The 17,017-nt window shown below is 47.5% G+C and overlaps 1 protein-coding gene across 11 annotated transcripts in view; it reads left to right on the plus strand.

The window, feature by feature from the left end:
- SRPK2 (SRSF protein kinase 2) overlaps positions 1–17,017 on the plus strand; it is a 310,240-nt gene that overhangs the window by 184,128 nt on the left and 109,095 nt on the right. For 10 of the 11 annotated variants that reach the window (XM_073328503.1, XM_073328508.1, XM_073328505.1 and 7 more), the window contains one exon: positions 16,614–16,722. The exons of the other annotated variant lie outside the window; for it this stretch is intronic. In XM_073328503.1, coding sequence (XP_073184604.1) covers positions 16,614–16,722 — 109 coding nt within the window. The remainder of the gene's footprint in view (positions 1–16,613; positions 16,723–17,017) is intronic. 11 annotated transcript variants of the gene reach the window in all.

A 17,017-nucleotide genomic window follows, 5' to 3' on the forward strand; every position in this document is an offset into this window, starting at 1 on the left:
ACTCCAGATGAGGCCTCACCAATGTCGAATAGACATTGATCTGATATCTCCATTTCTGAATATTCACTTAGACTCTAAATTTATCCAGTAAGAGAGTTGAGACTACTCAAAAGTAGTAAAGGAACTTGACCTTTGAGAACAAATTGAAATACAAAAATTACACTGTATTTTTGGAGAAATAGCTAACAATCATCAGATGCCACAACAAAAAAGCATTATAAAAATTGACTATACCTGTGATTCCATATCCAAGAGTCGCAGGCCTAGGCTAATATGTCATTGTGGTTCATAATTTTTCATGCAAGCGTGTACCTTAGCGGACTATAATTTTAAAGTTCCTATTTCCTAGCATGGAAAAAGTTTAAGATTTCTTAGCTATTGTACAAAACCAGTATTTGTAGGTATCAAAAATTATACTAATCTATGGGATTCTGAACCTTCAGATGGCTTAAAATCTTGAGCCTATTTTAGATACTGTGGAAGCAGCCATTAAAATCAGGTCATATCTGAGGTGCAGGGAAAAGAAAATATGAATAATCAAAACACTGTTTGTTATTGAAAACTTATCTTGCAAAACTATAATATCTGTCCCCGAAGATGACTTTTCTGATAACTATAATATCAGACATAAGTGAGTGAGCTCCAGGTTTTGTAATTTTAATTTTTTTAACAGTATTTCATAGAAAAAAAGTGATCTTGTGTCCTGGCCCAAAATTCCTTCCTGACATAGTAAGTCAGTTTAATCTGAAACATTGTATTAGTCTCTGTTTACAGTTTTCTTTCCAAAATGTCATAATCTATCTGGGGAAGCTAGATCACATAAGCTCCTAAATATCTAGTTAAGACAAAAGTCTTCCAGTAGTCAGCTACCAGTCGATATTTTGTGACCTGTGGAAATAAATCAATAGGGTTGTTTGTCTCAGCCACACATTTAAAATGGATTAGACATTGTATTAAGACTTCTTACAGGTGTTCCTGAAAGATTAAAGGCTCTTTCCACATCCTTAAGGCAGCTTCCATGGCCTACTTAGTTTTGGAACTCTGATTTTGTGGTATGACATTGAGGGTAGCAAGGGCTTTGGTCCCAAATATTTGGTTCAGTGATGATGGTGCTTACCTGGCTCCAATAGATCCAGATTTCCCAAAAGTTTTGGACCAGCTGACTGAGTGCCAGCACCCCGACAATGTGGCTCAGTCACACCAATATCTTAGAAGTATTAGTTATAAGTAGGGTTCCATGTTTGTCATGGGGAGGTCGCGGAAGTCACGGATTCCGTGACTTTCTGCGACCTTCCTGACTTCTGCAGCAGCCAGTGGGGCTGACCCCAGAACCTCCCAAGCAGCTGGCCCTGGAGACACCCACACCGGCCGCTGCTGGAACGGCTCTGCAGCCAACCACTTGGGCAACCCTGCAGCCAGCCGCACCAACCGCTGCTGGAGTGGCCCAGGGCCAGCCGTACCGGCTGCTGCTCTGGTGGCCCTGGGTAGCTGGCCCTGGGGATCGCCCAAGCAGCGGCTGGTGCGGCTGGCCCCAGAGACCACCTGAGCAGCAGTCCCAGAGACAGTGGGAGCAGCCTCAGCTTGGTGGCTTCTGGCGGTAGTCCCAGGGCAACTGGAGCCAGCGGTGGGGCCTCTGGGGCTCCCCACCTTGCAGCTGGTGCCTTGGGCCCCAGGGCTCACTCCCCTACACAAGAGACAGTCAGGGGTATTTATGGTATAAACCACGGACAGGTCACAGGCCGTGATTTTTTGTTTCTTGACGGTGACCTGTCCATGACTTTTGCTAAAAATACCCGTGATTAAATCGTAGCCTTAGTTATAAGTAACTTTTATTTTAGTGTGTTGGGACTGAATTGCAGGGGACACCACCTTTATAACACCTTATGTAGAACCTGACTGAGTGGACTGGGTGTTGTGACATGGAGCCCTATAAAAATACATTTCTCTTTCGTTCTCCACTCAGTCTGTGTTTGGAGATTGAGGAAACTTAGTCTCTGCACAGGGAACCCAGCATGGAGGAAGTAATTTTGCTGAGGAACCTCAAGGTCTGCTGCTGCTTCAAGTGATTGCTCGTGTGTTCCACAGTAGATGTGCATGCTTGCCACATGCACCGGTGCTGGAAGTTTTTCCCCTAGCAGTACCCGTAGGTGGGGAGCACCCCCCGTGACCCCTGGAGTGGCATCTGCCTGGCACTGTATAAGGGGATCTGTGTGCTCCCCCCCACCCTCAGTTCCTTCTTGCCGCCAAAGAAGGTGTGTCGGAACTACTCTGCTTCAGCTTTGCTGTAGCTCGTTCCCAGAACTGTTCATTCGTTCAGTGTTAGTACCTGTAGTTAGTTTAGTTTAGTTAGTCAGTGAGCCCGGGCCGGGGCATGCCCCGGGGTTTAAGTCATCCGGCTCTTGTAGGCATTCTGTGCCAAGAAGTGACCCGCATGCAGACTGTTTGCGCTGTTTGGGAGAAATCCACATCAGCGAAAGGTGCAAGATTTGCAAGTTGTTTACACCTTGGAGGGACATTAGGCTCCGGGCCATCCTGATGGAGTCGGCGCTGACCCCAACTCCATCACGCCACTCTGAACCAGTACCTGGCACCACAGCGTCAGTAGGCGGCGACCCTCTGGTGCCATTGACCAGTGGGCACCGCTCCCAGTCCACGGGGCACACCAAGAGGGCCAGAAAGACTCCCTCTTCACAGTGGCACCGAGGAAAGTCTGGGACAGAGGCTAGGCCCATGTTGGGCAGTCCTCGATCCCCACCGGGCCCCAGGAGTCCAATTCACATTGAGCAGAGTAGCCCGGCCCCTTCAGAACAGGCTTCTCTGGATGTCTGGGTGCCGTCCACAGCTGAAGCCCTCTAGGCGGCCCAGGATGTTATGTCCATGCTGGTGCCCGGAGCGCTACTGATGTCGGCCCCACGCTCCAGAGGCAAGCAGTCGCTGGAATCTCCGCAGTTGCCTCCGGCCCGGTACCGGTCTTAGTCAAGGGAATGTTCCCGACGCCGGTCACTACCCAGCGACCATTTGGGGCAGAGTCCATGTGGATCACCCTCGATGCTGACCAGACTGTCTGGCTGGGTTCCGTCCATCTGGGACTTTCGGCACCGCTCGTCCTCAAGGAGTGAATATCGACGGGACCGCAGCAGGCGTCGCCAACAGTCCTCATCTCGGAGGGGGTACCGCAGTCGGTCACGGCATGGTTGTCGATGCCATTCCCGCTCGGACTCCTGCTCCAAGTCTCCGCCAAGACATCGCAGCCCTGGGCATCAATCGCTGTTGTCTCGCCGTCGCGGATCTGCCTGTCGAGGCCATTCGCAGAGCAGCTGTTACCATTGGTACTGGTCCTCCATGCTGAGATTGCGGTCCTGTGGCTGATGTAGATCCCAGCACTGCCGCTCCTCACGGTCCAGAGACAGCAATAGATCTTACACCAGCCCGGCCTCCATTCGTAGCTGTCCTTCAATGGGCCAGGCCAGCCAACCCGAACAGCTGGCCCCGCCGGTTCCACAGCAGGTGCAGTGGCACTGAGTGTTGTGGCCGGCCCAATGGTACCGGTGGGCACCTTGACCTCCGGCACAGCCCCTGGTGGAAGCTCGCTAGGTGGCCGGAGCTTCGGAAGCACCATCGGCCTCCCTCTCCAGACCCCCGAGAAAGGAGTCGGCGGGACGTACGTCCTCGGCACCGACCAGATGGTAGACTCTCCGGTGCTGGACGATACCCGGAGTAGCGCACCGGCCTGCTCACCCCGCCCGGAGGAGGCGGTTGCTGCCCCGCCCCCCTCTGCCCTGCAGGAGGACTTCAGGGCATATGAAGAACTCTTGAAAAGGGTGGCAGCAAGCCTCCACCTCCAGGCAGAGGAGATGGAGGAACCCTCAGACTCCCTGTTTAACGTGCTGTCCCGGTCGGCACTGGGTAGGGTGGCCTTGCCCCTCCATGAAGAGGTGGCTAAGATTTCAAATGCCCCATGTCAGACACCGGCCTCGTTGGCCCCCATCTCTAAGAAAGCGGAACGCAAATACTTTGTACCTACTAAGGGGCATGAGTACGTGTATACCCACCTGGCGCCCAACTCCCTGGTGGTCGAGTTGGTCAACCACAGGGAATGGCAGGGTCAGCCAGCCCCGACCCCAAAGAACAAAGACTCTCAGATACTGGACTCTTTCGGAAGGAAAATGTATTTGTCTTCGAGCTTCCTGTTATGAGTGGCAAACCATCAGGCTCTCCTGGGTTGGTATGAATTCAATCTGTGGGGCTCCCTGCCCAAGTTTGAGGACTCTCTCCAGGAGCACGATAGGAAGGAGTTCAAGGCAGTAATGGAGGAAGGGGCAGTGGCCGCTAGGGCATCCCTTCAGGCAGCCTCAGATGCTGCGGACACGACTGCACGATCCATGGCCTCCGCGGTGTCCGTGAGCCGGGCGTCATGGCTCCTGCTTTCTGGGCTGTCCAGTGAGGCGCAGTCTTCCATGCAGGATCTCCTGTTTGATGGGAAAGCTCTGTTTCCGGTGGAAATAGATACAGGGCTGCATGGCATGAAGGACTCCTGTACGACCCTACAGACTCTGGGCCTCTATGTCCCGGCTCCAGCAAAACCTAAGTTCAAGCCTCAGCAGACTCCTGCCCAGGCCGTCCTCTCGAAGTATGAGGCCACCCATAAGAGGCAGCGGGACTATAAGAGACTCCCTCAGAGGTAGACTTGGCCTGCCCCTCAACCTGGGTCCTCCAAGGGCAAGCAGGCAGGGAAAAGGCGCTTTTGACGGGATGCTTGGGGGCACCCTGCCAGTCCTCATCAGGGATCGACCCCCAATAAAGCTCCCCTTCTCCAACCGGTTGTGTGCTTTCCTCCTGGAATAGTCACAGCTAACCTTAGACCGATGGGTCCTCAACACCATCTCCTGGGGTTACACCCTCCAGCTTACTTCCTTCCCGCCCAACCACCCCTCTCCCCCGTCCCTCTGCTCGAGCAGGAGGTGGGGCGGCTCCTAGGACTAGGAGCAATAGAGGCGGTGCCCGAGGAGTTCATGGGCAAGGGGTATTACTCCCGTTATTTCCTTATCCCAAAGGCCAAAGGGGGGCTCAGGCCCATCCGGGACCTGTGAGGTCTGAACCAGTACATGGTAAAACTCAAGTTCCGCATGGTTTCCCTAGCCTCTATCATCCCTTCCCTGGATCCCAGGGACTGGTACACTGCCCTCGATCTACAGGACGCATACTTCCACATCCACATATTCGAGGGGCACAGGCGCTTCCTCTGTTTCGTGGTGGGATGGAATCACTACCAATTCACGGGCCTCCCATTTGGTCTGTCCACTGCCCCCAGGGTGTTTACAAAATGCATTTCGGTGGTAGCGGCCTACCTCAGACGGTGGGGGGTCCAGATATTTCCCTAACTGGACAATTGGCTTGTCAAGGGCACCTCCCAGTCGCAGGTGAGGGATCACATGGTGCTCCTCCTGTCCACGAGCACTGCCTTGGGCCTATTGGTAAACAACACCAAGTCCATGTTAGTCCCGGCCCAACGCGTAGAGTTTATTGGGGCGCTCCTGGTTGCAGCGCCAGCCAGGGCCTCTCTCCCGTCAGACAGATTCGAGACCCTGAAAGGTCTCATCGACTCGGTCACAAGATTCCAGGTGACAACAGCCAGGGTTTGCCTGTAGCTCTTGGGTCACATGTCAGCGTGCATGTATGTGGTCCATCACTCCAGACTCAGGATGAGGCCCCTCCAGCTCTGGTTGGCCTTTAAGTTTTCCCAGGCCACGGACAGGATGGACAAGGTCCTCACCATGCCAGACACTGTGATCACCTCCCTACGGTGGTGTTCTGCCCCAAACAACATGCTCCAAGAGGTCCTGTTCAGGGACAGGGCCCCGTCGTTGGAGCTGGTGTCCGATGCGTCGGACCTGGGTTGGGGGGCCCATGTGGGGAATTTTCAGACCCCAGGCCTGTGGTCAGCTCAAGACCTGACCCTACATATAAACGTCAAGGAGCTCAAGGTGGTGCAGCTGGTGTGTATGGCCTTCCGCTCACACCTGGAGGGCAAGGTAGTCAGGGTCTTCACGGACAACACGGCCTCGATGTTTTATATCAACAGGCAAGGCAGGGCCTGATCCTCTGCCACGAAGCCCTCAGGCTGTGGGACTTCTGTATAGCCCATGACATCCACCTGAAGGCCTTCCACCTACCGGGCACCTGGAATGAGAGGGTGGATTGCTTGGGCAGGGACTTTTCCTCGCAACATGACTGGTCCCTCCACCCCGAAATGGCCCACCGGCTCTTCTGAAGGTGGGGAACTCCCCAAGTAGACCTATTCACGACTCAGCAGAACCAGTGATGCCCCTGGCTCTGCTCCGGAGGGGCGCTATCTCTGATGCCTTTATCCTGTCCTGGTCAGGCCAGCTTCTCTATGCCTATGCCTTTCCCCTGGTCCCTCTAATCAGCAGGGTCTTGGAGAAGATAAAGACGGACATGGCCCGGGTCCTCCTGATTGCCCCGGCATGGCCTAGGCAGCATTGGTATGGGACCCTCACGGGACTGGCGGTAGCTCTGCCATGGCCGTGGCATTTGCCGCTCTGCCGGTACCTGCTCTCTCAGGACCAGGGCCGCCTCCTCCATCCCAACCTGGCGGCTCTTCACCTCACAGCGTGGCTGCTCATTGGGTAGGTGGAGAGGAAAGGATGTGCTCAGAACAGGTTCAGCACATCCTCCTCGAAAGTAGAAGGCCCTTCACTCGCCGCGCTTATTTGGCAAAGTGGTCCTGATTTTCTAGGTGGGCGGCAGACCAGGGTGTCTCCCTTTTGGCCACCCTGATGCAGCTTATCCTTGATTACCTCCTCCACCTGAGGGCCCAGGGCATGGCGCCCTCATCAGTCAAGGTGCACCTGGCAGCCATATCGGCCTTCCATCCGCTGGTGCAAGGGCACATGGCATTTTCCCATGCTATGACTGGCCGGTTCCTTAAGGGTTTGGACCGTCTTTTTCTGTATTCTAGACCCCCAGTCCAGCAGTGGGACCTAAACCTGGTGTTGGCTCATCTCATGGGGGCCCCGTTTGAACCACTGGCCAGGTGCTCCTCGTCTCACCTCTCATGGAAGGTGGCCTTCCTGGTTGCAGTCACGTCGGCCAGGCGAGTCTTGGAGCTCATGGCCCTGAGCTCCGAGCTGCCGTACATGGTCTTCTATAAGGACGAGGTCCAACTTTGCCCACACCCCACGTTCCTCCCAAAGGTGGTCTCCTCCTACCACATGGGTCAGGACATTTTTCTACCGGTCCTCTGCCCCAAGCCTCACGTGTCCAGTGAGGAGCGCCGTCTCCACACGCTCAATGTGCGGCAGGCTCTGGCTTTCTACCTTGAGCAGACCAGGCTTCTTCAGAAAGTCCTCGTAACAGTTCATCGCCTCGGCTGAGCACACGAGGGGCCAGCTGATTTCCACTCAGCGGCTTTCCACTTCGTGTATCCGTTCCTGTTATGAGCTGGCGGGTGTCTCCCCACCACCCATTGTGAGGGCACACTTGACTCGGGCACAGGCATCATCGGCTGCCTTCGTGGCCCACGTCCCCATCCAAGACATTTGTAGGGCTACCACGTGGTCTTTGATTCACATGTTCACCTTGCACTATGCAATTGTCCCCCAAACCAGGGATGACGCCGGGTTCGGCAGGGCTGTCCTTCGTCCTGGGAACTTGTGAACTCCTACCCACCTCCAACAGATATAGCTTGGAATCACCTATTGTGGAATACACATGAGCAATCACTCGAAGAAGAAAAGACAGTTACCTTTTCCATAACTGGTGTTCTTTGAGATGTGTTGCTCATGCCTATTCCACATCCCACCCTCCTTCCCATCTGTCACAGTTGTGCAGCAAGAAGGAACTGAGGGTGGGAGGAGCGCGAAGCTACCTTATACCGCGCCAGGCAGGCACCACTCCAGGGACCGCAGCGAGCGCTCCTCCCCTGCGGGTACTGCTAGGGGAAAAACGTCCGGCACTGGTGCACGTGGCAAGCACACACACCTATTGTGGAATAGACATGAGCAACACATCTCAAAGAACACCAGTTCTGGAAAAGGTAACTGTCTGTTTTGCTTATATTGATTCCTAACTTGTTTGTAAGTAATTTTATTAGCGTGAGAGTATGCTGGAGTGGCTCACAGCTGTGAGTGCCTGCCTTAAGGCAGACTGTCAGAAAACAAGCCAGACACCCCAAACTAGTGGTATATTTTATAATTAGATTTCATCACACCAGTAACAAATGTGAACTCCTGGATCACTATCCTGGATCAGTCTTACCATAGAGTCACAGAAATTCCCCATAGACTCTCTAGCCTGTCTTGCAATAATGGTCACTTAAAACAAAAATCACACCACATCGGTTTCTCTCAATCCCAGGAGACCAATCACTTACCCCAGATCAATTGGTACTCTGGATCTTACACCAAAGACAATGCTGGCAGCCAATTCTATAATAAACTAACTAAGGGTTTATTAGTTAAGAAAAAAGAATGAGAGTTATTGAGAGATTAAAGTAGGTAAAATATGTGTACAGGTGAGTCACCGTTTGTAACTGTAATAAATTGCCAGTTCCCCAAAAGTCTTTCAAGGTACCCAGATTGTCTTTGGGATCTCCAGTTTGCATCTGGCACACTTCCCTGTAAAAATCCAAACAGTTCAGAGATAAAGGATCTTTCTTGGAATCCATTCTTATATCTTCTTCTGTCAGAAGACAAGCTGACAGTGTCTCTACCCACATGGGCTTTTCCTTTGATGACAATGGGTGAGGAATGCACTTTGAATCTCTGACCTCAGGTCATCACCACAGTGGCCATTTGCTTTGGAATTAGCACATTTTCTGATAAAGTCCTTCATTAACATTCCACAAGACCTCTTTGATGTCTGATGAGTTATGTGGTTATGGGGTATACATAATGTAAATGTTTGTTATTACATTATAACCGGAACAGAAAAGTGAAAACAATGCATGTAACATCCCATTAGTTTTATGAAGTTTAAACACTGAAAACACTAATCGCTTTGATCTATAATAATACACAAGTGAATTGACCTGAATAGTCTCTGACATGACCTGGTCTGCCAGCATCACATATTCACCTTTTGCTACCTTTTCTGTTTCTGTTAACGTTCCCATACCTCATATTAAGGGGGAGGAATATAAAAATTGGAACTTACCATGTTCCATTAGTGTGTCTCTTCTTCTCTTAACTCCATCCTCAAAACCATCTGAGGCTCCTCAGTAAGTTTTAAGTGAAATATTACCATACTTTTCCAGTAAATCAACTTTGATCTGAAATCCCGAGGTGGGGCTGCTTTGAGGACTGAGGAGGTAATTCCACTTCCATAAACATTAAACATATGAACCTCTGCTAGTTGTGCCAACAAAAGTGTGTAGTCAGTGCCTAATTGATTTTATTGTTAATGCACCTACTAAGAACTTTACTTGGGTCTCTAGCTCATTTCACATTGGCCAGCAAACATTTCTCAGGTGGTAATGATTTTTTCAGTCTCTAGGCTAGGATTGATTTGAACTAGCAACCTAAAGTGAAACAGTGCAGTTATCAACCTGACGAGCCTTATTGTACTCCTAGGCAATCAGTATAGAATTGGGGCTGATTATCTTCTCTGATTAAATAACACAAGAGGCAGAAAAACATTTCTAAAAGTATCTACTGATGGAAATTGAAGAAGTAGACAAAGAAAATATGAAAGTATCTAAAAGTGCCCACATAGTTCATAGAATACCATGACTAGTGTACTTTTTCCTAATATATATGTATAGTTAAGTTAGGCCTCTTACATTTTTCAGTGAGGTCATGGTCATTAGTTGATGTAATATCATTAAAGGGGGGAACTTCTTTTGTGTGCAAGAAATGGATTTAATTAGACCAGGCACTGTTCCCTGAAGACTTGATTCAAAGCCCAGTGAAATCAGTGGAAAGACTCCCCTTGACTTCAGTGGGTTTTAGATCAGGCCTGTTTTAAATGTCCACTTGTCTAGAAATGTAATTAAATCTCAAAATTCCAATTACCTGATTTGTGAGGGCATATATGAACCACGATGCTGCTGTTCTCCTGTTTCTGAAAAACCTTAAACATTTGGAGATTACTCTCAAGAGACTACAATCAGTTAGAATACTTTGTCTCTCTGATTTTCTAGTTTCTCCTCCAGAGATGTCTCCCATTCATTCGGTTTACAAAGGGGCTAATTCCCGACACAGCTGTGGAATTCATCAGCTACGATTACCAATACATTCAAGAGACATTGAGGAATAATGATCTCTCTGGTTTTCTCTCTCTCTCTTTCATATGCTTGCGTTCAGCGGTTTCATCAGAAACATCATTATTTTCTGTGGAGAACTGAAAAGCACAACAGAGCTTTTATTATGATCTGAGCAGTACTACTTATACACTGAATATTTACAAATCCTGGTGTTTTTTCCACCCAAAAGTACACAATTTCATTAAACCCCCACTGTGATGGAGTGCCGCACTCACCACTATGCTGGCACCTCCTTCTGGCTGTTCTTGGGATTAGCTCAGGAGATTGACACCCCTTCCAGGGGTCACACACTGTCACTCCATCTCTCCCTCTGGTCTGTAGCCCCTCTCTCGCTCCAGGGATTGCAGTATCCTTTTTGTGACTCGGCCCTTTGGCCTGGTAACTCAGCATTACCCCCTTCCAGAGTATAGGCTTTCAGAGTCTCTGTCACTCCTGCAGTTACCCAGGCAGTTCACTGTCCTGCTGGTGCCACTTTCCCAGTGGCAGGAAGGAGAATCCGGGCCCACAACATGCAGCCAAGGTCTGTTCAGTTGCCTACCTTGCTGCTTGTACCCTTGTCTGCTTCCTATCCCCCAGGAAGTCAGCCTCTCTTCTACCTCCTCCCTGGGAGCAAATGTGGGCTACTTGTCTCTGTAGCCCCCAAACACACCCCCTTCTCCCAGGAAGTGACTGCAGACTACCTTCCTGCTCTCAGCTCCCTGGCTTTATGGAAACCCCATCTGTACCTGCACAGATGAGCTTCCCCTAATTAGGGCTTTCCTCTCAGACTTCAGCCTAATAGGTTATTGGCCATATGACCTCCATTAACCCCTTTTGGGCGAGCGTGGGGTAAACACCCCTATCACGCCTCCTAATTCTGTATGAACGTTTATTTATAATTCTCTTACCTAGTGCTTTGTAAATAATCTTTTTTTGCGCTATGAAGCGTTGAAATACATCCCACTAATCATGGCAAAGGAGACACCAATATTCAAAATGCCTTTTTCCTAGTAGTGGTGTTACCTGGTGCTTCAGAACTGCAAATTAGCACCCCAGTGCTTCAAACATGAAAAGGAATAACTTTGCATATGTGGGTGATGTCACTGACTACTCTCATGAGTAAAGTTACCCTTGTGCAAGTCTGCAGGACTGGGGCCTAGGGCAACAGAAAAACGTGCTGTGGAAAATGCTCACAGAGAAGCAGAGCATTTGGAATTCTATTACAGTAATAGTTTTGAGGGTGATGTAGTGGTAAAATAAATTTTGATATGAAACTGGCACTATTCTAATAATGTGATCCTTTACTAAAAGAGAACAGTCCTGAATTGAATGAGACTCTGGCAGTTTATCTGTCCATGAGAGACACCTATTGGTGCCTCAGAAGGGCCAAAATACTGTGTACCACATATCTTATTGTTATACCAATAAAATAAAAACCAGAAGGATCTTATTAAAGGGGAAAAGGCAAAATGCCACATTTATTGTGAATACAGAAAGAATCATAGTAAGCAGTTATAGCTATAACATTCCATTCAATTTCATATTTATTCGCACATTCATTCATACACACACACACACATCTACAAGGTTGTTATCATAGTTACTAGCCTTAGAGTTGCTCATGCCAAGCCACTGGCCAGGTGGCCTGGACATGAGGAGGGAGCAGGGCCTTGTCAGATGCTCATCTGATGCTCCTGGAAGTTGGTTTGCAGAATCAGACCCCAAAGTTCTTACTTTCTAGAGTCCATTTTTATAGGATTTTCTTCCTATGCCAGTCTATGGGAATTGCTTCATCATGCTGTTGCTGAATCAATCAGCAGATAGCACATTCCTGATGGTTCCGTGCTGCCAGATGTTATCTTGTTCTTTGGTTCTCCCATCCTTGAGGCTGTTGGGTGGATTCCACTCTGCCCTCCAGGGGTCCTCTGGTTATTTCCACTTGACGCCTTCTTCAGCCGACGAACACTGGATTCTTAGGCTGGCACCTCCCTGATCATTCAGCTATTATCCTCACCAAGCATCCATCCACATACATCCTCTATCTCTATTTTAATCACAATTGTTAACAAAGTGAGATGAATACAACAAAAGGGCTGGGAGTCTCTGGGTGCTGTTTCTGTTGTTACAGAGTACTGCTTTGAGTCTCTCTCTGTGTGAGTAGTTGTTGTTACAAAGAATTGCTTTGAGAACAGACTCTGTCTTAGAATGTACTAACACAGTTAGCAGCTTGCAAGTTTCACACAGAGAGGGAGAGAAACAGTACCAAAAACCAAGAGACCTCGTAATTAGTAATACCCTGGAATTTAAACTATGAGGAATCAAACTCATTTGTGATTTTAATACAGAAATACTTTAATATGATCCAACATTATTTAGGGAGAAGAATTATTTTGTCATATAATCACAGTAGGACCCATTTATACCACTTCAGTAGTGTAAAGAAACATTAAAATGGGCACCCATTTGTGTTCCTTGGTATGTCTGATGACTATTAGGGAAGGTGTAAGATATTTCAGACATTTTTCATTTTGTCCTGTTTAATTACAGAGATTTGCTGTGTAACTTAAAGGTGCTAAAACTGAGTCTTAAATATTTTTAGCTTCTGAAACTTCAATGAGGAAAATTGTATCTTTTGCCAAGAGAACGATTGCACAGGGAATAATGTTTCATACTTTTCATATTTTTAATGCAACAGATGGAGTGTTCATAAGAAAATAAATGATTTAGTAAGTTGTGTGTTAGTGACGTATGTAATCTTGACTGTCAGGTCAACAGATTTAATTCTCAGAACTGCAAATCTTTTCAGGAATAGGAAGTGGTATTGCTCTTTCCTCCCTTTTCCCCTATCCTGCATATGTCTCTTGAGATCTATCTTTATTTTATCTAACTAGTAGTTTAAAGTTTAGAGTTTATGGAGAATTGGTATGAATTCAATCCATGGCAATCCAGTTCTGTAGTTATTAGGAAGCAAGTTAATATTTATCCAGATCTTCAGTTTCTAGCCTTCAAGCTATGCAGTTAGGTCTGTTAGTTAAATGGTCAAACTAGTTTTTTGGTTTTGTTTGTAAGATGATTTCTTCATCGGTATTTAGTCTTGCAGTGGATTCGTGTGTGTTGACCAAATGTTTATGATGAAATGAATAATATAGGTGACTGCTATAGACAAAACCTTTGAACTGTGCATAGACATGTGCAAGATCAGGGCTTCCTATCTTAAGAAGTCTAAGGTATCTGCTATCTTTGAATATGAAGTAGATAGCAAAGTTTCAGTATTTGCTTTGAGTAAATATGCTCTAGGTTTTCTCTTGAAGAAATCTGCTGTGATGCAGATTTGGAGTGCGACTGTAAAAATAAATAAATAAATCTGTTGTTGCTTGAGGGGTAAGAATCTAAGGTTTGGGAATGAGACACATCTTTTATCAGTTACCACAGTGCATTTTTAAAATCAAGACATTGTGTTCCCAGTTATGGGGTGTCATGGACAACAGGGTGAGCTCTTACCTTGTATTACTCTTCAGTGCATCCCTCCTAGTGATAGGCCCTGGGCCTCCACCTCATTTAAGGGGGAGTCCCAAGACTCTGCCATTCTTAGACTGAGCCACTAGGCTTCAGGACCCTTCTTTCTCACTGTGGCTACTTTAGCAGGGCCAATTTGTATTGAGTCCCTGCAGGAATCTTCTATCTTGGGAGCTTTGTGATCAGAAAATATATCAGTGACACACTGCAGCCTTTTAAAAACAAAGTATTGTTGAATAGTCAACAGGAATGAACTAGTCAAAGTCTTGTATTAAAATAATGAGTAAGGCCTACACATACGAATATTACCTAAACTTTATTCTTTCCTTACAAGTTTTGGGTATGTTCCACTCAGCCTAGACACCCCTAGTCGTGGCCTGGGAGAGAGAGCCAGCCACTGCAACATTCTGCTGCGCTGGGCATCACAAAATGGGGAAGAGATGGCCAGCCCTCTGTGGAGATAGAGGTGGTTAGGGACTATTTAGAAAAGCTGGACGTGCACAAGTCCATGGGGCTGGACGAGTTGCATCCGAGAGTGCTGAAGGAATTGGCGGCTGTGATTGCAGAGCCATTGGCCATTATCCTTGAAAACTTGTGGCGAACCGGGGAAGTCCCGGATGACTGGAAAAAGGCTAATGTAGTGCCAATCTTTAAAAAAGGGAAGGAGGATCCTGGGAACTACAGGCCAGTCAGCCTCACCTCAGTCCCTGGAAAAATCATGGAGCAGGTCCTCAAAGAATCAATCCTGAAGCACTTGCATGAGAGGAAAGTGATCAGGAACAGCCAGCATGGATTCACCAAGGGAAGGTCATGCCTGACTAATCTAATCGCCTTTTATGATGAGATTACTGGTTCTGTGGATGAAGGGAAAGCAGTGGATGTATTGTTTCTAGACTTTAGCACAGCTTTTGACACGGTCTCCCACAGTATTCTTGTCAGCAAGTTAAGGAAGTATGGGCTGGATGAATGCACTATAAGGTGGGTAGAAAGCTGGCTAGATTGTCGGGCTCAACGGGTAGTGATCAATGGCTCCATGTCTAGTTGGCAGCCGGTGTCAAGTGGAGTGCCCCAGGGGTCGGTCCTGGGGCCGGTTTTGTTCAATATCTTCATAAATGATCTGGAGGATGGTGTGGATTGCACTCTCAGCAAATTTGCAGATGATACTAAACTGGGAGGAGTGGTAGATACGCTGGAGGGGAGGGATAGGATACAGAAGGACCTAGACAAATTGGAGGATTGGGCCAAAAGAAATCTGATGAGGTTCAATAAGGATAAGTGCAGGGTCCTGCACTTAGGACGGAAGAACCCAATGCACAGCTACAGACTAGGGACCGAATGGCTAGGCAGCAGTTCTGCGGAAAAGGACCAAGGGGTGACAGTGGACGAGAAGCTGGATATGAGTCAGCAGTGTGCCCTTGTTGCCAAGAAGGCCAATGGCATTTTGGGATGTATAAGTAGGGGCATAGCGAGCAGATCGAGGGACGTGATCGTTCCCCTCTATTCGACATTGGTGAGGCCTCATCTGGAGTACTGTGTCCAATTTTGGGCCCCACACTTCAAGAAGGATGTGGATAAATTGGAGAGAGTCCAGCAAAGGGCAACAAAAATGATTAGGGGACTGGAACACATGAGTTATGAGGAGAGGCTGAGGGAGCTGGGATTGTTTAGCCTGCAGAAGAGAAGAATGAGGGGGGATTTGATAGCTGCTTTCAACTACCTGAAAGGGGGTTCCAAAGAGGATGGCTCTAGACTGTTCTCAATAGTAGCAGATGACAGAACGAGGAGTAATGGTCTCAAGTTGCAGTGGGGGAGGTTTAGATTGGATGTTAGGAAAAACTTTTTCACTAAGAGGGTGGTGAAACACTGGAATGCGTTACCTAGGGAGGTGGTAGAATCTCCTTCCTTAGAGGTTTTTAAGGTCAGGCTTGACAAAGCCCTGGCTGGGATGATTTAACTGGGAATTGGTCCTGCTTCGAGCAGGGGGTTGGACTAGATGACCTTCTGGGGTCCCTTCCAACCCTGATATTCTATGATTCTATGATTCTCTCAGATCTGGTCTACACTTACAATTTAGATTGACCTAGCTATGTTGCTGAATGCCATAGTTAAGCTGACCTAACCCCTGGTGTAGACACGACTAAGTCAATGGAAGAATTACCACCATTCAGGGACGTGGATTGCCTGAATTGATGGAAAAACCCTTTCTGTCGATGTAGGAAGCACCTGCACTGCCGTGCTATAGTGGCATAGCTAGGCTGCACCCATGCTGCTGTATCACTTGTAGTATAGAGGTAGCCTCAGTGCCCCTCTGTCGGATACTCCCCTCCAGGCAGTGCTGCCTGCTCACCCTCCTTCCTCTCTAGGCTGGAGTCTTTAATGGTTTAGTTCCCTTTGATCTTAGGCATGGGGCTGGGAAAAATAAAACTACAAGTCTTGCAGGAGGGCATTTTCCAATAATGATGCCCCCATAGTTCTCTTGAGTACCCTTGGTAATCTCTTGGGAGGTTTTGTCTCCTACTTGTTTTTCCCTAACAGCTTCCTCTGATTTAACTCTGGGCAGTCAAATACAATAATATCAAGCTGGTAAACTGAGGCGTATAATTTTCATAGAAGTACAGAAATCTCCACATTTTCCACAAGGGGGTGTGTAAAGAATGTGCTTAGAAGATGCAGAACATTTTTGAGGCAAAATATTTTAATTTTAGAAAAAACTTACTGCAATTTCCTGATTTATAGTTTAGGACAACTTTAAAAGGTATTTGGTATTAAAGGAATAAACAGGTAATTAGAAGTATCTGCTTATTTTCTGAATGTACTTCTTTATTTTTTTTGAAAGGTGGCTATCATCCCGTGAAAATTGGAGATCTTTTCAATGGCCGGTATCATGTAATTAGGAAGCTAGGATGGGGACACTTCTCTACAGTTTGGCTATGCTGGGATATGCAGTAAGAGATCTACATATATATATATATATATATATATACATATATTTGCCTTTAAACTTTCTCTTTTCCATTTCTAATCAAGTAAATGCTGATTTGTTATATGTGCAATAACTGCTGTTTTAGATACAGGCTGAAGCTATCCAGGTGTTTTGTTGTGTCTTTGTTGTTGTTTGGTAAACAACTGTATATAGAGATGTCCACAGTGTTTTTCTCCTTTTGGTTAAGGATGTATTTTATAAAACTTGTCAGAAGTTGAAGTCTAAGTTTTATTTTCTTAACAAATTATCAGTGCTTA

The sequence above is a fragment of the Lepidochelys kempii genome, chromosome 1 (genome assembly GCF_965140265.1).
Source record: "Lepidochelys kempii isolate rLepKem1 chromosome 1, rLepKem1.hap2, whole genome shotgun sequence".
Classification (NCBI taxonomy): Eukaryota; Metazoa; Chordata; order Testudines; family Cheloniidae; genus Lepidochelys; species Lepidochelys kempii.